This window comes from Diceros bicornis, chromosome 39 (assembly GCF_020826845.1).
Source record: "Diceros bicornis minor isolate mBicDic1 chromosome 39, mDicBic1.mat.cur, whole genome shotgun sequence".
Lineage (NCBI taxonomy): Eukaryota > Metazoa > Chordata > Mammalia > Perissodactyla > Rhinocerotidae > Diceros > Diceros bicornis.
The window spans coordinates 1,664,974-1,690,500 of NC_080778.1; the positions used below are offsets into that span (position 1 = coordinate 1,664,974).

The 25,527-nt window shown below is 42.9% G+C and overlaps 1 protein-coding gene across 6 annotated transcripts in view; it reads right to left on the reverse strand.

The window, feature by feature from the left end:
• Positions 1 to 25,033, reverse strand: part of FAM120B (family with sequence similarity 120 member B) — a 91,531-nt gene extending 66,498 nt beyond the window's left edge. Inside the window, exons 1-4 of one of the 6 annotated variants that reach the window (XM_058533951.1) lie at positions 24,964 to 25,030; positions 13,606 to 13,746; positions 10,866 to 12,695; positions 6,021 to 6,201 (exon numbers count right to left, since the gene is read on the reverse strand). In XM_058533951.1, coding sequence (XP_058389934.1) covers positions 6,021 to 6,201; positions 10,866 to 12,674 — 1,990 coding nt within the window. In that variant the 5' untranslated portion in view covers positions 12,675 to 12,695; positions 13,606 to 13,746; positions 24,964 to 25,030. Of the gene's footprint in view, positions 1 to 6,020; positions 6,202 to 10,865; positions 12,696 to 13,605; positions 13,747 to 16,404; positions 18,148 to 24,963 lie in introns of those variants that run through there. The other 5 variants (XM_058533950.1, XM_058533953.1, XM_058533952.1 and 2 more) reach the window with 5 other exon arrangements.
• Positions 25,034 to 25,527: the final 494 nt, after the last annotated feature.

The following is a 25,527-nucleotide window of genomic DNA, read 5'->3' on the forward strand; positions in this document are numbered from 1 at the left end:
GACCAGGGGACACGACGGGATGGCTGAGACGGGGCAGAGCTGATGACCAGAGAACAAGAGGGGATGGCCAAGATGAGGCAGAGCTGATGACCAGAGGACATGAAAGGATGGCTGAGATGAAATAGAGCTGATGACCAGAGGATCGTAGGGGATGGCCAAGATAGGGCAGAGCTGAGGACTGGAGGATCATGGGGGATGGCTGAGACGGGGCAGAGTTGATGACTAGGACACAAGGGGATGGCCAAGATGGGGTAGAGCTGATGACCAGAGAACCGTGGGGAAAGGCTGAGATGGGGCAGAGCTGATGACCAGAGGACACGAGGGAATGGGTGAGTTGGGAGAGCTGATGACCAGGACATGAGGGGATGGCTGAGATGGGGCAGAGCTCAAGACTAGAGGACGGGGGGTACGGCCGAGATGGGGCACAGCTGATGACCAGAGGATCACAGGGCGATGGCCCAGATGGCACAGAGCTGATGACCAGAGGATAGCGGGGCAATGACCAAGATGCAGCAGTGCTGCTGACCAGTATTCTCACCAAAAACTGCAGATCTGGACAAACTTTTGAAGGCACTGCATTCTCGTGTTGGACAGTCATCACCACAATATTCTACCTAGAGGCACTGTGCAGACCACAGCCTAATGAGGGAGGGCCCTAGCTAAGTGAGAAAGTCTCTGTGATGAAGAGACAGAGTCTGCAGATCAAGGCTGTCACGACAGCCGGGACTGCAGGGCAGCACACCTGAGAGTCGGTGAGGTACAGAAAGGCACTCCAGAAATCTGCACTGGAGTGCCCTTGAGGTCCTGGTTGAGGACTGAGCTCTGCATGTCCAGGGCAAAACTCAGTGAGGCCAGACAAGACAGCTATTGGGTTCCCTGCTGACCAACCACCAGAGCCTGAATGGGGCTCCAATACATCGAGTCCCAAAAGCCAAGGTGCAGAGACCTCATTAAATACCTGGCACTCGACAGCCCAGGAAAGCCAAGCCTCAGGAGCAGGGCCACTGGAGAGTTCCTACAGACTCACCTGAAACAGAAGTCAACACCCTTCACAGATCCAAAATCTTCTAGCATACGATCAAAAAATACTGGACATGAGAATAAGTAGAAACATATGGACCTATTATCAGGAGAAAAGTCAATAAACAGACACAGTCCCAGAAATGACAGGGATGATGGAAATAGTAGACAAAGACTTGAAAACAGCTAATGTGAATAATTTCAAGGATTTAAAGGAAAACAAGGCAGAAAGAAATGGAAGATTAAAAAAAACAGCTGAAAAAAACTGGAAAACAGAGCAAGAGGAACTACTCATTTTGAAGCACAGAGAGACAAGAGACTTCAAAACAAGCCTCAGTGCTTGAGGGACACCAGGGGGTATAAACCATATACGTAACTGGAGGCCCGGAGTGAGAGGTGAAAGTGATGAAGACAGAAAACAACACTTGATGAAATAATGTTCAATTTTTTCAAGTATGATAGGAAACAAACTCACAGATACAGGAAGTTCAAGAATCTCAAGTGGAATAAATGCAAAGTAAACCACTCCAAAGCTCAGCTTAAACAAAGTGCTAAAAACCAGTGATCAAGAGAAAAATCTTAAAGAAGCCAAAGGGAAAAACACTCATTACATATGAGGAACAACAATAAGAAAGACCATTGTCACCTCATGAGAAACAATACAAGGCCAGAGACAACCTAACAACATCTTTAAAGTGCTGAACAAAAATACCTAAAATTCTACATCCAGCAAAATTATATTCTGAAATAAAGATAGTTTCAGGAAAAACAACTCAGGAAATTAAAATGGGCATGACAAGAAATGTGAAAGAAAGTTCTTGAGTTGAAAAAAGATGATACTAAAGGAAACTTGGATCTACAGAGAGGAATGAAGAGTACCAGAAACGGTGCACATGAACACTTTTCCTCATTTATTAATTCTTTTAAAAGACAATTGACTGTTTAAAGTAAAGGTTGGAAAATCACAGCCCATGGGCCAAATTGGGCTTGTTTTTATACAGTCCGAAAGCTAATAATGCTTTTCACATTATTTAAATGACTAGAAAATTATCTAAAGAATAATATTCTGTGACACAAGAAGATTATATAAAATTCAGATTTTGTGACATGGGAAAACTAGATAAAGCTTTATTGACACACAGCCACACTCCTTCACTGACATTGTCTATGGCCAATTTTGCACTATAGCAGCAGAGCTGAGAATCTGTGACAGAGACTGCTGGGGCCCTCAAAGCCTAAGATATTTATTATCACCTGGCCCTTCACAGAAAAAGTTTGCCACCCCCTGGTTTAAAGTAAAAATAAGAATCATGCATTACAGGGTTTAAAATATATGCATAATCTCAAAAGGTTACATACTATATGTTTCTATTTACGTAACATTCTCGAAATGACCAAAGTGCAGAGACAGAGGACAGACTAGTGGTCTCCAAGGGACAGAGACAGAGGCAGGGCACAAAGGGGCAGCATGAGGGAGTTTCTTGTGGTGACTGACCCATTCTGTATCGCGACATGTGGCAACAGACCAGTTCCACATCACGACATGTGGCGATGGACCAGTTCTGTATCGTGACATGAGGCTATGGACCAAATCATGACATGGGATAAAACTGCATAGAACTATATACACACACAAGTGAATGAATGTAAAAAATGAATAAGGTCTGTAGTCTAGTTAAAAGTATTATACCAATGTCTATTTCCTGGCTTTGATATTATACTTTATTACATAAAATGTCATCTTTGGGGGAAGCTGGGTGAAGGGTATGTAGAACTCTATATACTATTTTTGCACCTCCTGTGAATGTACAATTATTTCAAAGTAAAAAGTTTAAAAAATATACAGAAGACATAAAGCAATAATAGCAAAAATGATGGGGAGAATGAAAGTACACTGTTGTAAGGGTTCTTACATTACACGTAAAGTGGTCTAATATTATTTGAAAACAAATTGTGATAAGTTAAAGATGTATATTATAAACCCTAGAGCATCCATTAAAAAAAAAACAGGTAAGAGGCTGGCCCACCGTGGTTAAATTCGCACTCTCCACTTTGGCAGCCCAGGGTTCACAGGTTCGAATCCCAGGCATGGACCGATGCACTGCTCATCAAGCCATGCTGTGGTGGCGTCCCACATACAAAATGGAGGAAGATGCACACAGATGTTAGCTCAGGGCCAGTCTTCCTCACCAAAAAAAAAAAGGTATATCTAATAATCCAAAAGAGGATATAAAACAAAATACTAAAAATTATTCCAACAATCCAAAAGTAGTCAGAAAAGGAGAAAATAAGGGAAAAAAGAACAGAGCATAGAGCAAAATGGAAGACTTACCCAATCATATCAATAATCACATGAAATGTAAATGGTCTAAATACTCCAATTAAAAGACAGAGATTGTCATACTGGATTTGCTGCTTAAAAGAGATGTACTTTAAAGAAATAGTTTAAAAGTAAAAGGATAGAAAACAGATATACCATGCAACATTAATCGTAAGAAAACTGGAGTACATATATCAGTATCAGACACAGCCAACTTCAAGACAAGAAGTATTATCAGATTTTCTCAAAAAGATAAATCCCACAATGCTAAAAGAGTCAATTCATTAAGAAACATAACATTCCTCAATGTATACAAACCTAACAACAGAACTTCAAAAATATCAGAAGCAAAAACTGAGACAATTAAAGGAATAAATAAAAACATCCACAATATCTGGAGATTTCAACACTCTTTTCTTAAGAACTGAGAACAAGTTGACAGAAAATCAGTGGAAGACTTGAACAGCCCTATTAACACTATTGGTATTTATGGAACACTACATGCAACAACCGTAGAATATAAATCATTTTCAAGGACACGTGGATTAATAAGCTAAGCCAAGCAAATAACACAGAATAAGCTTCATTATTATCACCATAAATAAACCAACAATAGCAGCATTTTATTTGCACATCCTAATAATGTAAACTTCATGTAGAAAGCCAAAAAGCTGAGAAAGAAAATAGGAAAGTGAAGATCAATTGTGAAGACAAGTTCAATTTGAGTAATTTTTCCTGTTATTGTGGTTGTCTAATAAAGTTATCTATATGGTTGCAAATAAATTGCATTAACAAAGTACAAAATTTAAGTTAGTAAAGTTCATATATTTTAACTTCATCTAAGAAAACATTCTAGGGGCCGGCCCAGTGGTGCAGCGGTTAAGCGCGTGTGCTCCCCTTCGGCGGCCCAGGATTTGCAGGTTTGGATCCCAGCTGTGCACCAACACACCGCTTGTCAAGCCATGCTGTGGCAGCATCCCATATAAAGTAGAGGAAGAGGGGCACGGATGCTAGCCCAGGGCCAATCTTCCTCAGCAAAAAGAGGAGGATTGGCATCGGATGTTAGCTCAGGGCTGATCTTCCTCATAAAAAAAAAAAAAAGGAAAGAAAACATTCTAAAAACAATTCCAGGCAAATATTATTCTATAATGTAAAATTTTTTCATGATGAAGATATCTTTTTTTAATCATTAGAGTCAACATGCAATCATTCATGTTAAGAAAGAATATGGGCAGAGAGCCACATAAGAAAAAGAAACAGAAAAAAACTATTTAAACAATATCTGGTCCCAAAGTTTATTACACACGTTCTTTTGTTTCTGTTTTTAAAACAGCTTAAACATCTTTCTCATCTCTTCCTCAGGTCACATAAGTGCTTGAACTCTCACAGCACAGATGGGAGAAAGCAGTACATGCTGGGTGGTGCAAGGAATTTAATAAAACTGGATTCAAAGAACCCTGCCACTCCCTCCCCTCCAAAGAAAAAGATAATTACAACATTTTATTTTATTTATTTATTTTTTTTTGTGAGGAAGATCAGCCCTGAGCTAACATCCACGCTAATCCTCCTCTTTTTGCTGAGGAAGACCGGCTCTGAGCTAACATCTATTGCCAATCCTCCTCCTTTTTCTTTTTCTCCCCCCAAAGCCCCAGTAGATAGCTGTACGTCATAGTCGCACGTCCTTCTAGTTGCTGTATGTGGGACACGGCCTCAGCATGGCCTAATTACAACATTTTAATCAGAAGATTCTACCACTACCTTTAGATTATACAAATTTACTTTTTGGAATAATAGAATAATATTAATAACATATTGATATGTTTGGAAATAATGGAGTTTAGGCAAATGGGCCACAGACATCCTTTCACCAGGATCTTACTGCTTCTATCTCTTGTCCTGATAATACTGTGCTAGACCCCGTTTCTCCTCACAGCACTCTCACATCAGACCATGACATTCCAGTTGGCCCGTTTAGGGTGGGCAAAGCCTTACATAAGAGGTACCTAAACGCATTAAACATCATTAGTCTCTACTAAGAAGTGCTCTTTTACACTCCCAATTCCCCCCAAACTATCCCTAAAAGAGGGTTATAGGGTCTGATTAATTTTAGACTTAGTATTAAAGGTTCTCCCAATTTTGCTGCTCTGGCCATTGGCGGTCCTCTCCCTATACCATTGTTGCTCTTGCGCAATGGAAATATAGATGGGGAAAAACATAAACTTAATTACAAAAACTCTAAAGGAAAATTTTGCTTATATTTTAAAATATGATGTACTAGATTTTATAAAATTATCTTATGAAAATCACATTTTGAGGGAGAGTAAGTAGACATTGTCTTCTAATAATAAACATACCCTACACTCCTACAAGAGGAAAGCGTTTTCACATTTTTTTAAATGTACAAATCCTTTTAAGACATAAAAATATGACATTTTATAGAAACAATGCACTCTTAATGAATACTGATCAACTGCTTACTAATTAGATACAGATGTCCCACAGCATTTACTCTTAATTTTGTACAGATGTGAGTGGTATTCTCAATTATAGATTTTACAGAGAAACAAAACCCTATTTAATTGTATCCATGTCCTGCAAGAATGCATTCTACTTCATCTGGGCATTTTCTCAGAATTCAACTCCAAACAGCACCATTACTAAGAGAGACCAACCAACTCACCTCTGCCATCCCCTAGCAAGAGAGCGTAGACGCGCTGCCGTACAGGGCGGTAAACGAAGGCCTGGCTCGGCAGAGCCTGGTCTAGCGCGTCCTCCAGAGTGTTGCTGCACTCAATCTCTCCAGTGCTCATGATATTGTACACCAGGTAGCTCTCTGCCTGGACATGACGTGCTCGAGCAACCTGTTCAAAATTTAAATACAATACAGCTGATTCTCCTTGAAAACAAAACAGTAAACTTCAAATAGAAAAAATCAACACCTTATTATCACATGCTGGTGTTTTAAAGGCACTCAGAAGTAGAATAATTGTCACTCAAACTCAAGACATTAAGCTGGTACTTGTGTTCCTTTCCTTTGGGCTTCTAGGCTGAAGACTTTCTCCTCCTCCGCCTCCAATCTCCAGCCATCCACTGGACTTAGCACACTCACTTCTGCAGTATCTCACCACTTTACGAACCTGATGGGGGTGTTGCTATAAACGGCTTTAACTGACATCCCAGTCCCAGTTTCTCCCCTCTCCAACCCATCCTTCACATCACCGACATCCCGCCTTCTTGGATTCAGAGGTCCAGTCACTGCCCTTATCAAAGCATCTGAGTGGCCACCACAAATTCTTCACCCTAACATTCAATGCCCCACTAGAAGGCCTCAGTCTCCTTTTCTTGTACACACCATTTCACCCTCACAGAAACTGCTACAGTCCATTCACCATGGGACACTTTCACTGTTCCTCAAGAATATTCAGTCCTCTCCTACCTCCACTTGTGCTCCATGAAATTCATCCCTTCTAGTCTTTCCCAACCTCTCACTTCACAAGTCTCTTTCCCTTTAAGGTTCACCTAAAGTGTCACCCTCTTTATAAACCCTTTCCCCTCCTCTCCCATCCAGAACTCACCTCCCCCTTGTCTTATGGGGCTCAACTCACAACATAACTACGGTAGTTATGTTGTCTGACCTCTCCTATTAAACTATAAACTGCTTGGTATTAGAAGCTGTAACACATTCATTCATTTGTTCAATAATTTTTTACTGAGCAAAAGCTATGTGCTGAGTATTCATTTGTTTCTGCCCTGCAGTGCCAGCACAGTGTTGGCCCATGATCGGTGATGAGATATATGATTTAAATTGATTCCACTTTCTCATTAAATAAGTACTTAAGATCAGAAGGCCTATAACCTACATACAGGTCTTATTTTCCTCTGAAGAACATTCTTATTACTGCAGGAATAAACTCATCTAGCTTACTATTCAAAATTTAAATCCAAACAGTCTGCCACTAAGGCATTTAAAATGTGGTGTTTAATGGGGCCACCCCGGTGATACAAGCGGTGAAGTGCGCGCGCTCCGCTGCGGCGGCCCAGAGTTCGCTGGTGTGGATCCTGGGCACGCACTGACGCACTGCTTGTCAAGCCATGCTGTGGTGGTGTCCCATATAAACATGAGGAAGATGGGCACGGATGTTAGCTCAGGGCCAATCTTCCTCAGAAAAAAGAGGAGGATTGGTATCAGATGTTAGCTCAGGGCTGATCTTCCTCACCAAAAAAATTTAAAAAAAACTGTGGTGTTTAAAACTTAAAATGTGGTGTTAGGATAACTTGGAATATCTATAACTCTGCAAATCAGAGTGTCTCATTATTTATATATACTTAAGCAGTTCTAGTTACGTCGAATCATTATTGTAGACTTGAGTCAATCTCTTTGTTCCTCACTTTCTTCATATATAAAACAGGCTTAATAAAAGTGCCAACCTCACAGAATATTGTGAGGATTAAATGAGTTAATATATGGAAAGCACTTAACACCAGGCAAGGCACACAGTGCATGCTCAGTAAGTGTTAACTATTATTACAAGGCTAGATGTACTATAAAATTTCTATTTCACTGATTAAATTTCTTTAAATCAACAGGGCAAGACAGGCTAGCAGCTTTAAGGTCAGTAAGATTTAAAAAAAAAAAAAAGACTTTAAAGAGTTATTACTTGATATTCTAACCAATCAAAGATTATCAGAAGTGACCTTTTTCTCTATGTACCCCTTTTGATAACAGAATCTATCAGAAACATTAGTCATGTATTTCATGATCCTTTTAAGGCACAAGTGCTTCTAATTCTTTTTCCTATTCCCTCTTCCATTTCTGATTCTTTTTTATTTCAAAAGAATTGGTATTTTGACAAATTTATCTAGAAAGTTATAATAAATTATACTCAGCCTACCAAGAAATATTCAATTTTGGCAGTTGTACAGAATTTGAGATGTAACATTCTTTTCTGGGTGTACACAGGGTTTTCAGATAAGTTCTCTACAATTATCATTTTAGTTCATTAATTAGATCAGTATCATCTAAGTGTCTTTTATCTCTGCTCTTAATTGGAGATATACAGCATTCCACACTTGGAAAAAACCCTAATACATTCACCTAATCTAAAAATTCTAAAGAGATAATTCAGTTTATCCAACATTATGTAAACCATATAATTTACTCTTAAATTTAACTGATTTTCCAAAATGTTCTACTGTGGAAAAAACATAGCTATCTGGTTGTGGGCGTGTGCCCAGGGTGCCCTGTACACCTTCTTCACCTAAGGATTTCTAAGGTGACTATGTGTGGTTAAAATCATACATGTTTGAATCTGGGTTATCTATTTGATAGGGCTGGAAGACTCCACTACAAAAATTTTTAAAGGAAGAATGCAAGGGGAACTTGAGAAAGTTCTAGTTGATTTCAAAGATACAATTAAGTTCAATAAATGGGAAGGTCACTGTGTGAACAACACACGATCCACCCTTTTACAAGGGTGCCCTCCCTTCTGCCTGCAGGCAGGCCCCCCAGGCCTCTCCCGGCCCTCTTCTCCATCCAGAGCACTTCCACTGCCAGGATTCCTGAGAGAGGCACTACAGCCCCAGCCTGCCTTCTTCGCCCATCACCTGACCTCCACCCTGTGCAACAACAACTCTCTAAGGCCACCAGAACCTCCTAATTGCCAAGTCTAACTGCCTCCGAGTCCTAGTCCCACTCCACCTCTGCAGCATGGACACCCCTGGCCATTTCTTTCTCATTCTTGACACTTGCCTCCTCAGGCTTTTGTTGAGATTACACTGTCCTCATTCACTCCTGATCTCTCAGTGCATCATTTCTTAAGGCTCCATCCCACACAATCTTCCACTTGAAGGTTTCCATCCCAACCCACAATCTTCTTCCTCGATGAAGCACTTAACAATGCTTCCAGGGAGAATAATTTTCTTAACTCCTTAATACTTTTTCACCTCTAACTCTCTTAAAGTGTGTATCACACTCTAAGTTTTACTCTAATTTTCTATGTTAATAAATTAGCTTGTCAGCTACAATGTATGTAACAGAGAAAGAGGTGGTGACTTTTCAAGATAGGAGAATCCAAGGGAGGGAAGAGGTTACAAAGGAGAGAACCTAAAAAAACACAAGACAAAAGGAATACTTCACTCAAGATTTAATGAGCAGCTGCTACAAGACAGACAGTATGCTAGGCACCGGGGTTCAGCAGAGAGAAAAACAAACAAGATCCTGCCCTCACAGCCCTACCACAGTCTAGCAGGGAAGACACGACTCAAACATGAAATTCCAGTGGGGCACGTGCTACGAATGTCAGGCACACACAGCGGACAACACAGGTTGGGCGGTCAGGGGCTTCTCTGAGTGTGTGACTGCCTAGTTGTGACAGAAATGACTAGTAGGCATTAACGAGCAGAAGGGGAGGATGCTTTCCAGGAGGAAGAAGAACACATGAAGGCTGTGCAGAGACGAGTGCCTGACAAAGCTGGAGACGTAGGCAGTTGCCAGGTGACAGCGTGCCGCAGCCTTGTTAAGGCTATTGTTTCCATCCTAAGAGTTATGAAATGAAAGCACAGGGCTTTATTTCTGCATGCAGCATGACCAATGGATTGGAAGGGGCAAAAGTGTTTTCAGGAGGAGTTCTTAGAGATTACTGCAGGATCCAGACACAGACAGCTTGGACTAGGGTGGTAAGCGTCATTGGACAGCTCAAAGAAACAAGACTTGGGAGAAACTTGTTATGAAAAAAGGAGAGAGAATTCCTAGATTTGTAACCTGTGTAACTAGACGAGATGGTGACACTTACAACGCCAGGAACAATAAAAGGTTTGTGGGTTTTGAACACGGTGAGATGCCTCTGGGACATTCATGTGGCATTATCTGTCACACAGGGGAATGCCCGTCTCAGAGGGCCATGGGGAGGATTAAAAGAGGTAATATATGTAACGCCTAGTACAGAACTCCACACATCACAAGCAGTTAATCAATAGTGGCCCTCCATCCAAACCCTCAAGGGCTCTACAGTGCTTTAAGAATTAAGTCCTAATTCCCAGTGTGGTATTTAACAATGTTCACAATCTGGCTACAGTCTACCTTTTCCAATTTTTTCTCTCTACTTCTCCCCTCAAACTCCATGCTCCAGCCTACTGTTCTACCACTGCGCCCCGAGGTGACACAGATCCAAACTCAACACCTTTAGTGCTCCCACAACCTCCAAGTTGTTGCCTAGTCAAAGCAAATTTCAGCCCCCATTAAGGTCTGGCTCCAGTTCTACCTCTTCCGGGAACCTCTCTCTTAACGCACAATGATCTCTCTCTTTCAAATTCCTAGAGCTCTCATCTGTAATAGTCATGTAACAATATCAAATGTAGTTGATCATGTGTGTTTTCACATGCATTATGTCATACTTCCTAACTAAACTCCTAGGGTCCTGTTCTGTCTCCCTCATAGTGCCTTAACCACTGCAGGTGGTCAATAAATACTCACTGACAAGTCCATCAGTGGATACATTTTCAATCATGACATATTAGATATGGATACCTTTAAGATTTCAGGGTCTGAAACCATGGTTACTTGTTGCTTGACTTCAGGCTCCACATTCATCAGGTCTTCTTGTTTAATTCCAGGGTTTGTACACATGAGTGCTTCTAGGTTAAATTCAGGGTATGTACCTATAGGCAATTTTTGCTTCATTTCAGAGTGTGTACACATGGGAACTCCTTGCTTGGATTCAGGATCTGTACACACGGGAGCTTCTTGCTTCAGTTCAGCATCTGTACACATGGGAACTCCTTGCTTAGATTCAGGGTCTGTATACATGGGAACTCCTTGCTTGGATTCAGGATATGTATACATGGGAACTCCTTGCTTGGATTCAAAATGTATATGCATGGGAACTCCTTGCTTGGATTCAAAGTGTGTACACATGGGAACTCCTTGCTTGGATTCAAAGTGTGTTTGCATGGGAACTCCTTGCTTGGAATGAGGGTGTGTACACATGGGAACTTCTTGCTTGGATTCAGGGTGTGTACACGTGGCAACTTCTTGCTTGGATTTAGGGTGTGTACACGTGGGAACTTCTTGCTTGGATTCAGGGTGTGTACACGTGGGAACTTCTTGCTTGGATTCAGGGTGTGTACACATGGGAACTTCTTGCTTGGATTCAGGGTGTGTACACGTGGGAACTTCTTGCTTGGATTCAGGGTATGCACACGTGGGAACTTCTTGCTTGGATTCAGGGTGTGTACACATGGGAACTTCTTGCTTGGATTCAAGGTCTATATACACAGGAACTTCTTGCTTGCACTCAGGGTGTGTACACATGGAAATTTCTTGCTTGGATTCAGGGTCTGTACACATGGATACCACCTGCTTGTCCAAAGTTATTACACCTTTGGGTTTTTGGAGAAACCATGGCGATTTCTGTCCTGGCAAAAGATATGATGCCACTCCTTTATAAAAAAGAGCTTTGTTTGGTCCCAAAGGTAATATCTCTTCTAGCTTTTTCTCACCTTGATGTAAGTGAAGAACTTTAGATATGTGGTCTGCTACAGCTAAAATAATGTTGCCTTTTTTGTCAAAGTTCTCTTTTACAGAGGTATAGGAAGACAAGCACTTGTATCGAAAGCTTTCAAACATGCCTTCCGGGATTATGTCATTGCCAAGGAGGCAGGCCAGAAGAGGAAGGTCCACCAGGCTGAGACTCAGACTCTTGCAGAGCTTCTCTCTACAGAGCATGATGGTATCGAGACTCTCCAGGCAGAGCTCACTAATTGAAAAATAGGGACAGGTATCGTAAATTAAGTAGTCAGTATCTTCTCCAAGAATTCCAAGACAGTTATTCTGGAGACCATAGGAAGCCACCTCATAGTCGGCCTCCTGTAATGAACACAGAGTTTCCTGACCCAGGGTCTTCAAAGCAAATCGTGTAAAAATGGCCAGCCCCGAGGGGATGAAGAACATGTTTCTGCCGGGCTGCTCCTTGTGTGACTTGATGTAATGGAAAATCCTGGATATCTCCCTATTGTTCTTGAGTCTTCGTTTCACCCATTCATCTCTCTTATCCTGCTCCACCATGCCATCAAAGAAGAATATCAACTTGATGCCAACAGCTGTAAAAGTTTTAACAAAATCTCTCAAAGCAGAAAAGTATTCTCGCCATTGGCCACCGCAGATCCAAGATTCGGGAGTATACCAGTATCTGAGACAACACATGGCATCAACCACAATGGTAGGAGTACATCCAGGATACTTGCTTCGGTGGTGCTCTGCCAGTTCTTTGAAATTTACTACTGTACATATATGTGGGCAGGTACTTCCCACAAATCCCTGCAAACCTCTCACACCCATAACTGAACTCCTGGAAAGGTTCTGGAAAGGAAAATAAACGAGTAATTATGGCATCATCACTAGACACATGGCACCTTCCAAAGCAAACAGGACAATATTTAATATTCACTCTCTATTTCCATAAAAACTCTGGTCACCAACATGATGTGTAACATAACATACTGGTTAGGAACCTAAAGAGTTTTCAATGAAAACACACGAAGAACTTTACTTAAGTATAAGTTACTTCAGTTGGACTTTCACAAGAACAACACAGGATAGCAAATCTTTTAAGATTTTTCACTAAGACTATTATACAAGAGATTTCTCAACCAAATTCAAAAACAAATTAAGCTTTCAAAGGAGTAACATTTCCCACCCAGGAACTCAAATAGAATTTTGAAAACCTAAAACATAAACTGATACATGCAACATGGATGTTTCTCAAAATAATTTTGCATAGTGAAAGAAGCCAGATCAAAAAAGAGTACATACTCTACGATTCTATTGATATAAAATTCTAGTTCATTGAGAGTTGAGCTTATCTGTAGTGACAGGGAGCAGATCAGTGGTTGTCTGGGGTTGGGGCAGGTGGGAGGGAGGGATTTACAAAGGTGAAACTTTTGGGGTGATGGATATGTTCACCACCTTGACTGTGGTGATGGTTTGACAGGTGAACACGTGCTAAACCTTGTGAAACTGTACACTGTAAATATGTGCAGTTTACTGTATGTCAAGTACACCTCAATAAAGGTGTTAAAAAGAAAATAACATAAATATTCACTATGCCAAATGTCTATAACATTTGAGATGGTGACTGACTGACTTGGAATAGAAAACTGCCTATGCCAAAATGTAAAAACATACAAAGTAGTTAAAGAGTTAGAATTAAAAATTTGGAAAAAAAAAAATCCAAGCAGAGTACTTTATGTAATAATTAAGATGTCCTTACATATAATAAAAGATGTAATATAAGACATTCTTCAGATAGGTAACATCCATCAATAGAAAAAATTCCACGATGACATCTTTTATCTTAATGGCTTATTCTTTTCACTTTGGTTTTCTTTAAGAGTCACCAGGACTTCATGTTCTTTGATAAAACAAAACAAAAAAAACCCTTATTATGCAAAAAGCAACACAAGAATAAATGATGTTTCTCGCAGGCTTGGACTGAGGGCAGTGACCGTCAGCTGCCGAAGCATCAGTAACAGCTCCTGCGTTACAGTGTACTCACTTCCCACCAGCCAGCACTGAACACTCCACACACAAAGTCTAGTCTTTAAAACAACGCTGGGGGCCACCCCCGTGGCGTGGCGGTTAGGTGCGTGCGCTCCGCTGCTGGCGGCCCGGGGTTCGGATCCCAGGCGTGCACCAACGCACCGCTTGTCAGGCCATGCTATGGTGGCGTCCCATATAAAGTGGAGGAAGATGGGCACAGATGTTAGCGCAGGGCCAGTCCTCCTCAGCAGAAAGAGGAGGATTGGCATGGATGCTAGCTCAAGGCTGATCTTCCTCACAAAAATAAATAAATAAATTAATTAAATTAAATAAATAAACAAAACAACCCTGACAGGTAAAATCCTAAGTTCTGTTTCACAAAGAAAATGTAAATAAATTACTAAGCTGAGAAAAGGCACTCTCACAGGCTTATCTTTTGAGAATTTACTGACTGGTAATGGATACTGGCCCCTAACAGGAGAATCTGGAGTTATCTGTTTAATAGCCATTACTATGAAAACATATAAAAAACAAGTGGATATAAATAGCACACATTTATGTTGAAATTTAGAGAAGTCTTGCTCATTAAATATAATGGAATACACAAATCCATATACCCCAAACCACTGGAGAGCTATGACAAGTATAGAGTTTATCTTGGGAACTTTATGATCATCTCCACTCTAAGGTGGTTCTACAGTCTGGACCTCTAGGCATGGATCCTACACCTACTAAGTTACATCATATTTCTGAAGCAGGTGGTTTTTCTTATGACATTCCAACAAAGTAGGTAGGCACAGGTTTGGGAAGGGGATGTAAGACACAGAAGAGTGGTGGGAATGGAGAGAAGACAACGCTCAGACGTCATGGACTCTAGGGCACTCTTCTGTGCCAAGCTTTGAGTTCAGGAAGCTGGCAAGGTTTGCTGAGGACAAGCGGACCAAAGGCAAATCTTACAAACGTGGAGCCTGACTCAAGTTTCTACATTACGAGAGGAGACTCCCCTCTTTCACCAGGCTCCGCGCTGGGTGCTGAGGATCCTCTCGCACCAAGCTCACCAGCAGCCAGCGGGAGTTCCCAGTCGGTCACGGGGTTGCTCAAGACACACATGAAGCCAATACGCACATGGAGATAAACCTGGGAGAGCGAGCAAAATGGAACCCGCCGTCACTCCCAGCTCCTTACACGGACGTGGGCCCCCATTTGTGTAGCAGCTCTGCCACATCTGGGTTGGCTGCTTTCCCTCACCAATAAAAAGGGATTTTTGTTTCAAGCATTTTTCTACTCAAACTGCAAGTGACAACATTGAGTTTCTCAAAACACTCTCTCTTTATTTTGCAAGAAGTCGGGCTCAGCCTCTACTCTGATTCTATTCAAATGTTTTTCCTCCTTTCTCAGCCCAGTGGTGAAAAGCTAACTATTTTAACTAAACATGCACTGACTTTTCCTGTTTTTCACACTGCCAATTTCTCACATTTTGAATCACAAATTCCCTCAGGAGTGTTAAGTTACAGTGTGCTGTTCTATGGCATTTACAAAGAAAAATCTGGATAGGCAGAGATCTGGGACCTGTGACATTAGAGGATGCCTTCTGGTATTCAGCATCTTCAGAGCATTGAACACTCACACCAGCCACCCATTGATGCTGTTAGCTCAGCGTGAAATAAATGCTTAGGAAGACAAAATCTGTGGATATTACCTTTTTAAATAACTTTTTACTGGTTTCTTTAAGCCTTTTATTGCTAAGAGCATATACTGAGGTTTTTCCTTCTCTAAAGGTAGTTTTTAGGATGATTGCAAATATATATACACACACATAATTTCATTTATTCAACCTGTAAATTATATAGGAAATTTCCATTATCTAGATAATTGTTTAGTAAAAAAACAGAAGTTATGTCTCATTAGGTAGGAGTCTTACTGCCCAAAATACAGTCTGGAAATCACTTCCGTTACTGTGGGCCTCCTCAGGGCAGATGACATCACTTGCTGTCATATCTCCAACACCCAGCACAGTGTCTGGCACACGAGAGGCCCAGTAAGTATTTGTGAATGAATGAATAAATAAGGCATCAAAGCACAGGCATATAAAAAATCAGGAATCGACAAGTTTATAGACTCCAATTGTGGGCAAAGAAAGAGTACAAAGTGGAGTCACCACCCTCAACTGGCTGACAAGCTGGTTTGGGAAAGAGCATCACGCAGGACTTTTTACGAAGGAGCAGTCAGCAGGGACACAAGTACAGCGGGAGTGTGTTATGCCGGAGGTGGCCTCACTCCTAGGAATGGCTTCCTTCCCTTACAGCTGGACCAATCCCAATGTACTGGGTTACTAGTAAATGGGGAAGTGGAGAGAAGAGGAAAGAGAAGTCCAGAAGCTCCTTTATTCACAATCTTTCAACCGACAAACACTTAGAGAAATGAAGAGTGACATGTCTCAGCAAAAACACATCAACTCTACCCGCCACTGATAGAAGGCGTCAGAGTACACGTCCAGAGTCACCTGGGACACAAGGACAAATGGACTCACCAACAGCTCACGGGGACACTTTCCATGTGAAGAGCAGTGTTGCAGAAGGACAACCAGTACCAGCAGTTGTGACCACCTTAAGGCACACTCAGCATCCCAGTGGTGTCACAGCATAATTTTCAAAGGCCAAAAGACATCCCCCATGCAAATATAAATTAAGGAGGGAGCCTGTAAGATGGGAAGCTAGTTCAGAGGGCATTTGAAGAGCTGGAGTTGACTAAAATAAGCTTAAGTTGGAGACAAATCTGGTTAATGTCCTACAGAGCAATAAAACTATAACCTTTGAACTTATCTTTATCAGACAGAAATAATTTGTATCTCTACAAGACAAAAATCTACAAATTAACATGAACATCACAGTGTTTGGGCTCTAACCAAGAGTAAACAGCAGAGTCAGCGAGGTGCGTTCTGTTAGGAAATTAAACTATCTTGGGTGCCTCTGTTAAGAAACTGCCCAGTATGAGTGACAAAACATGCAGTCCCGTTTTTTCCTTGCTTCATTTCCAAGTCTTAGATAATTTTTCTTTCAATGACAATAACAGCTGGCTGGGCCTAGGCCCTCTCGGTGAGGTCTTCTCATGGCTTGATGTACAGTATCTGGAGTCTGCTCTCTTTCTTCTCTCCTCTCCTCCCCACCTAAAAAGAGAAACTTACAAGGACCCCTTCAACACAGTAGGGTAAGAACAGGGACTGAAAATTCCAAGAGATTAATATTTACCCCACGCCCACACATGCAACAGTGTTTGCCCAGTGTTTACTGAGTATTTATGAATGCACAGACAAACAACCAGGTGAATAAGTGAACTGAAGGTGGCTGCCACTTAGGTTAGTCTCAATGCTTCAGAGGACCTCCACACAGGACTCATAAAACTACTGACAAAGACGCTCTCCTTGGCCAAACTTTAGTCATGCTCCTTGGCCCTCTTCTAGACTAAGGCTCGACCTTGGGCTTCCACATTCATCCTTGCCAAGTCCAGTTTTAGCAAGAATCCTACTGAGTCAGTTTAGAGAAAATCCCCTACCCTCGATATATGATCACCTCAAGATCTGATCAAATTCCTCATCCCCTACCCTTGATTCTCTCACTGACCCCCTCACTCTGCTGGTTGGCTATAAACACCCAGATATCTTTGCTATCTTTGGAGTTGAGCTCCATCTCTCTCCCCATTGCAACATCCCTATTGCAATAGTCTTGAATAAAGTCTGCCTTACCATTTTAATAAGTGTCAGAATAATTTTTTCTTAAACGCTGCCACCTCAAAGAAGCTTATTCAAATGAGAAATGGGAAGCCTGTAGTTATTATGATTACTTTAATACATCCAGGTATAGATGTTCAGACTCAGGATGCCCTGCAGGACCCTCCAGAACACAGTCTGGCCATGACCACTGGTGCCAAGATTCAGAAAACTGGTACATGGCTGATGTAGACACTCAGTGGTTGGTAGGTCAACCCCTTTTAGCTGTGTCCTTGGGAGAAGCGACAGAATGCTAGGCAGTATAGTATTGTTGATAAAAGGAAGGCTCTAGAACAAAACTGAACTGGTTCAAATTCTAACCTCCTCTTAATAGCAGTGAAACTTCAAGAAAGTTACTTCACTCTATAAGCTTCATTTTTTGACCTGCAAAATAACATTTATAAAACCCACCTCATAAATTGTCTTGATGCACTTTTATATTACAAATTTATTCATCAAACATTTCTCATCGGTTGCCTAAAGTTTAGTAAAATCAGCCCAGCACCAGTCAAAACTCTAATATTATCTCAAAATTTAAAACAAAGCCATATAAATTTTAGTGAGGTTTTACTATCTTTATGATTTTTATAAGCTAGATTACTTTTAATATCAGGAATGTATTTATTTATAAAAACTTTTTTGATTAAAATAGTAGCCATGTTCTTTGCAGAAAATTCAGAGACAGTACAAAGAAAAAAAACTGTAGTCATGCATTGCTTAAGGACGTTTCAGTCAATGACAGACCACATATACAGCCGTGGTCCGATAAGATTAGTACCATACAACCTAAGTGCATAGTAGGCCATACCAACTAGGTGTGTACAAATACACTCTACGATGTCTGCACAAGGACGAGATCACCTAACAAGGCGTTTCTCAGTGTCCACATCATCAAGCAATGAGTGACTGCACTCATCTCACCTTCCAAAGACAATGACTACAACAAAGTACCTATTTCCAGTCTCTTATTATTCATTCACTTTAAAAATTGGGATCATAATCTACTTTGTGTCTTAAAATTTATTATGAATATATTCCCAAATCTTTGTCAACCTTCTCCTACCGTGTCATTTTTAATCGATGCACAATGTGGATAAAACACGAGTTATTTCACCCTACTGTTGAACATTTGGTTATTTCCAATATTGCATGCCATAAATCAGAACGTGAATCACAAATCCATGTACATAAATCTTTGAGCACATCTCTGTTCGTTTCTTTGGGATAAATCTTAGATGTTAAATGGCTGAGTCAAAGTAAAAGCACATATTGGTAGTTTTTCTCCAACAAGGTTGTCCACTTGTAGTTATACCTCATCAATACTCAGTTCTCGGGGCCAGCTCCCTGGCTTAGCGGGTAAGCGCGCGCGCTCCGCTACTGGCGGCCCGGGTTTGGATCCCGGGCGCGCACCAACGCACTGCTTCTCCGACCATGCTGAGGCCGTGTCCCACATACAGCAACTAGAAGGATGTGCAACTATGACATACAACTATCTACTGGGGCTTTGGGGAGAAAAAGGGGGGGAAACAAAAAGGAGGAGGATTGGCAATAGATGTTAGCTCAGAGCCGGTCTTCCTCAGCAAAAAGAGGAGGATTAGTATGGATGTTAGCTCAGGGCTGATCTTCCTCACAAAAAAAAAAACAAAACAGTTCTCCTCAACAATGGCAGGTAATTTTATCTGAGCATAAATCTGGTTTACTCATCCAGCAAGTACCTTTACATCACTCCCTACAGCAGACACTAAGCTATAAACAGGCAGCCAGGGTCCCTGCACTCCAGCAGCCTACACTCCAGCAGGAAAACACCCAACCAGCAATAATCCCTTGGGCATAACCGCAGGACAGAGACAGGGTAGAGGGCACAGGAATACTGACCAGGAAGACCCAGACCAGAGGTGGCACCCATGATGGCTGTCCTGAGGAAAGGCATCCAGAGTGAGACTTGACAAAAGGCCGGAAAGGCATGCACAGCCAGATGGAGATGGGAGAGCAGGCAGCCGGGAGGCATGAAGCAAGGGTAATAAGGGATAAAACGTTTGAAAAGTCCATAAGGTGTCATTTTTATTGTTAAATGCATGTTAAATGGATGTTAAAATATCTGTTCTATTAAGTAGTTTAACTTGCAACTATTCTATATTATAAATGTATTCCTCAAACACAGAAAATGGAAAAAACCCAAAACCCTCAGTATAGCTAGAACCTCTGTTGTAAGAGAAGAGTGAGGAGAGATGAGGCTGCAGTAGACAGGGTCAGACAGCAAAGGGGCTTGCAAACCACACATAAACGTTTATACTTCATCCCAAGGGAAATCAAATGTTGTTCAAGGCTCTTGAGCAAGTGCATTTTAGAAACACTGCCCTGCCTATGTCGTGGAGAAAGGATGGAGGCAAGACTGGAGATAAATGAGGGGGTATCATGGACCCTGGTCATTCTGGCTACCCAATATACGAACACCTTCCCTATTTTGGAAGAACCCCAAGACTGGAGGAATGCTGAGCCCTATTTCCTACTGCAAAAGACAAAAGAGGGTAGAGAGACTCTCTTCTGGCCCCTCGCAGATATACCAAGGGCATGAGATCTAAATCCCCACATTTGCTCAGTAAATATTCATCTAGTGTTTACTATATTCCAGGCCCTGTGCCAGCAGCTGTGGACACAGCAACGAACAAGACCAATTGTTCGTTGGGGGGAGGGGGGGCAGCAAAGGCTCAGGGTCCATCAGAAAAGAAAGCCTGGGGGTATGCATACATACGTCAAAACACATCAAACTGTACACTTTAAATATGTGCAGTTTATTCTAAAAGCCCCATAGCAGGCAACCCCCCTGGTCCCACTGGCACATTATCAGTTGTGTTCAGACTCTATTGTAAAAGGCATGCTCTGCCAGCAAAGGAAGAGCTGGTTGCTGGGTGGCAGCCAGCAGTGTGCACTTCATGAAGTCACCTGCCTGAGGTCACAGACAGTAAAAATAAAGCTGGGATCTGAACCCATCTGCCTCCAAAGCCAGTGTTCCTTTCACTAGGCCACACCCCACCTAACGCTGCTGCATTTTAGAGTGATCAAATCACTCACTGCAGAACTACCCTGTAGGGCGTGTCCTTAGCCCAGAGATCTCTCATTCCTGAAGGCTCTCCCAGTCACAGGGGCCCTAACAGAATGCTGAGCCCTTGGCTCATTGCAGCTCTACAGAACCTCTTAGAGGCCCATAAAGTACAGTGTGAAAATCACAGTCACTGAATACGCAAGAGGAGAATACAGTATGTACCTGTAAAAATGTATGCCTCATTTCCAGAATTCAAGATAAGAATCCAATATAAACAAAGAAATTCATGGGTTAAAGCTAAAACAATTTATTCATGATACTTCCTTAGGCTCTGATTTATCATCTACAGACTATTTTTCTACTCAGTGCTGACAATTAGCTCCTAAGCCCACAGGTATGGAAAGGCATTTGAGACAGGCATACGACAGTGGTAAGAACTGCGGACAGCTAATGCAGCGAAAGCAAAAGGCCAGAAAAACTAAAAAAGCTGAAAGACAAAAAAACTTCAAACAAATAATAGGGGCAACAGCTCAACAAGCCCTAACACCAATGTTGTGTGTTTACATCACAACATAACAAATTATGTTTTAAATAGTTACTTGGGATCATTAGGGAAAGATTATATCACATTCAGCATAGTCCCTTACGAAAGCAAGGAAATAACATATTTTAGGAAGATTTCCATCCTAAATGGGAGATTTGGGTGCTTAATGGGCAAAAACCCAAAACCAAATTATCCAGAAAACTCTGCTGTTCAAAAAGAGTTACTTTCCTCTTGGCAATGCTTTGGCATTCCTGGCTGGCAATGGTTTTATTGTCAATGATTTTAAAATAACTTGCATGAATCCATACTGAGTTAATTCTTTGGGCTACAGTACCAATGGGAACAGCACTACTACTGCACATTGTTATAGAACCTAGCATCTACATGTGCATGTGTGCAGCTACACAGATATAAGGGCCCATGTTACAGTAGATGCTCTACAGTAAGAGCTCATTCCTCCCTCGTGAGTAACATTTGTTTATACGGAAAAAAGTGCTCAGGAGCTGGCTTTTTTGGCTAACAACGGCCCTGATTTACTGTCTGACTGAAGACAAATCATTTAATCTCTTTGTACATCACTGATTTCCTTATTTGTAAAAGTAAGATAATGATTTACCTCTCAATTTGGTGGATTTTAAACTAAAGATCTTTCTTGACTTATGATGAGGTTGCATCCCGATAAACCCATGGTAAGCTGAAAATATCAAGTCAAAAATGCATTTAATACACCTAACCTACTAAAAACATCATAGCTTAGCCTAGCCTACCTTACACTTACTGTGCTAAGAGTGTTTACATTAGCCTACAATTGGGCAAAATCATCTAACACAAAGCCTATTTTATAAGAAACTTCTGAATATCTCATGTGATTTATTAAATGCTGTACTGAAAGTGAGAAACAGTGGTTGTATGGGTACAGAATGGTTGTATCCCACCACATATCACTAGACTAGGAAAAGATCAAAATTCAAAGTACAGTTTCTATTGAACGCGTATCACTTTTGCACCATCGTAAATTTGAAAAATCTTAAGTCAAACCACTGTAAGTCAGCGACCATCTGTACTACTAAAAATTCTTTAGAAATATCTTATTATATTTAGATAAATAATTTAAACCTTAAATTACATGTTTTAAAACTCTGAAAATTTTCCCAACGGAACACCTTACGAAGAAACAGATGTCTAAAAGCAAGTTAAAATAAAAAGTTATTTATATTTGTTCTAAAGCTCTATAAAAATAACTGATAGCATTAATGTTGCCTCATTTTCAAACTAACAAAAAAAAGGATGCAATTAATTCCTCTGAATGAATTTCCAGAGTACAACCCTAGTTTCCATGGAGATGAGTTGCTTTTATGATCTCAATTAAGTGCACTTTCTTTCCTACCATTAACCTTTTCTTCAAGGAGGTGGCAACCCAGCAGTGAAATAAATCGAACACATGCCTTGTTGCAAAGGTTCTACCCACTGTGCTGAGTCCTCAATCTCTGGAATTTCCCTCCCTGACAGGAGAGCAAACTAAAGCCAGGTTACAGCAGCGATTCGATCAGCTCCATTCATTCGTATTTTCCCTCCAAGCTTCAATAACAAGCACACATAAGAAAGAGAAGGAGTAGAAGGTGGGGAGGAGCAAGTCTGAAGGACAAGGACGAAAATACCAAGACAGCAGAATATGACAAACAGTCAGTTTCACAGGGATTCAAGTTGTGTTGGGCCTGAAACTTATACAATTTGGGGTCTCTCTTTTTAAAAAAGAATACAAAAGGGGCCGACCCAGTGGCAAAGTGGTTAAGTTTGTGTGCTCTGCTTCGGTGGCCTGGGGTTTGTGGATTCGGATCCTGGGTGTGGTGGACCTACGTACCACTCATCAAGCCATGCTGTGGTGGTGTCCCACTTACAAAATGGAGGAGGATTGGCACAGATGTTAGGTCAGCGACAGTCTCCCTCAAGCAAAAAAAAAAAAGAGGAAGACTGGCAACAGATGTTAGCTCAGGACCAATCTTCCTCACCAAAAAAAAAACGGAAAATTATAGACACAAGACCACAGAGGTCCTTCTGTGCCTTGGAAGCGGCCCGTGAAAGTGAAGAACCCTGAAACCTGAACTTCATTAGCTTCACAGTAAATCTGCTCCATAAATGACACCCTGATTCAGGTTCAGGGATGGGGTAGAACCTCAGAATACTGAAAACTACAAGTGACTTCAGACATCACCTACTGCAGTCTTCTCAGTTCACAGATGAGAAAACAGTGGGCCAGAAGTGATTAGAGATTTCCATATGCCTGGAAGATTAGGTGGTTAGAAATTACACAGAGAAACTGGGAGGTTAAGTGGTCAAGAAATAGTATGTATGGACAGATGAGCAGTGAAGGACCTGACACAGCTGTGGTATTGTCGGTGCTTTTCATGAACACAACTAGTCAGGAAAGACAAAAGGATTGGTGAGGTCAAGGAAAAAGCCACTATGGAAAAGCTTAGAGCTGGCAGGTGATGGGGAAATCAAGACACAGAGAATGTGTGAAGGCTGTGGTGCTGCAGAGGGGGTAGCTCCTAACAGCAAGGTGCAAACACCAGCAGGTCAAAGAGCACACATAGACGGGAGGCCATGATACAGAAAGGACACAGAGACAAGACAAAACAAAAAGATGACACTAGACCTGGAGGAACTGTGAAACACAACTCAGTATTCCCATATCCAGTATTCAGGCTACAGCTGCAGTCAGACAACTGTACATCTGGTGGGTGAGGAACCTGCTGCTCCAGACTTGCTCCCCATTCTGTGTTTCTCCATCTCTGAGTCATCCACTCAAACACTCAAGCCAGAAATCTGGAAGTTGTCAGAAACACCACCACCTCACTCCTTTCCCATCAGACTTGCCCCACGTCCTCTCCACCACTGTGTTCAGGTCTTCAAGTCCAAATGTCTCTATCCAGAACCACCACACATCTTCCTAAGAAGCAGTCACCCCACACCATCGTCCCCACACCCGCAGACTGCCTCCTTTATCACTGAGGTCTCATCGCAACGCTTCCCTGTTCCAGATCCTCCTCAGCCCCCGCCACTTCCCACCTCTAACCTCCCGTATATGTCGGACTATCTGAACCCCAGGTCTCGAACCTTCTGCTCCCTCCGCAGGATGAATGGCCTCTTGCCCCATCGCCTCCCCGCTCCCCCTCATTCAGAACTCGGCTCAGATGGCCCTCTTGTGCGGACACCTGCCAACCGGGCCCTCCCTGGCAGACTCAGACAGTCCTCCCCTCCGCCGCCCTAGTGTCCTCTGCGGGTCTAGGTAGCCGCCGGCGCCGAGCCCTGTCCGTCCGTCTCCCCCGCCCCACCCCCCCGGAGATCTGGTACTAGCAGCGTGAGCCCGATTCAGGGGCCCAGGGGCATAGGGGAGGTGGTGCAAAGGTCAGAGGACACCCTTGGGGGCGACCAGACAGCCGTGCCCAAGCCAAGGATGACGGGCTGATCGGCAGGGCACACACCTCCTGAGGGAGGTTCGGGTCCCACAACTCCCCGAAAGGGCCAGGGCGCAGCGCCGGGGTCGGGGGTCAGGGGCGTGAGGCGACAGGAGAGGGCCAGGGCGCAGCGCCGGGGTCGGGGGTCAGGGGCGTGAGGCGACAGCAGAGGCGCGGGTACAGAGGCGAGGCCGGCACGGGAGCGGCGCAGTGGGGACACGCGACGGCGCAGGACTGCGAGCGCAGCCCGCCACGCTGGCCCCTAGCCCGGGCCCTACCTAGAGATGCGCCAGCACCGCCGGAGACGCGCCGCGCCGCGCCACCCTCAGCCCCACCCTGGCCACGCACAGCCGCTCTAAGCACTTCTGCTTCCGCTTGGGCCACTTCCGCTCGAGGGACCGCCCCGCTCGGGGCCGGGGCCTGCGCGGCCAAGCCCCATAGACGCCGGGGGAGAGAGGTGTGCAGGCGTTGGGGGGCGGGCCGCGCAGGCGCCGGAGGCGCGAGATGCGCAGGCGCGGCGCCCGTTGCTGCGGAAACCGCGTGGGGCTTCCCGTGGGCGTCGGTGCTGCGGCATTGCTTCCTGGTTCGTGCTCAGGGACTGTTCTGCGGGTGCGTGGGGCCGCTGGTCACCGTACCCCACGCCAGGGTTCTGCGGAAGGACTCGCAGTGGCCAGTGCGGGCTGGCTTAGGAGACTCGCAGCTGGTTTAGCCCCGGCTAACCGAAAGGCTGTTGCTAGCTAGCATCAGAACACATCCGTTACCTTTGGAGCATGGGGGGGTGGAGGTGGCGGAATAGGTTGGGCTTACAGCCCTGGGACCTTGGGCAAGTTACTGGACCTCTG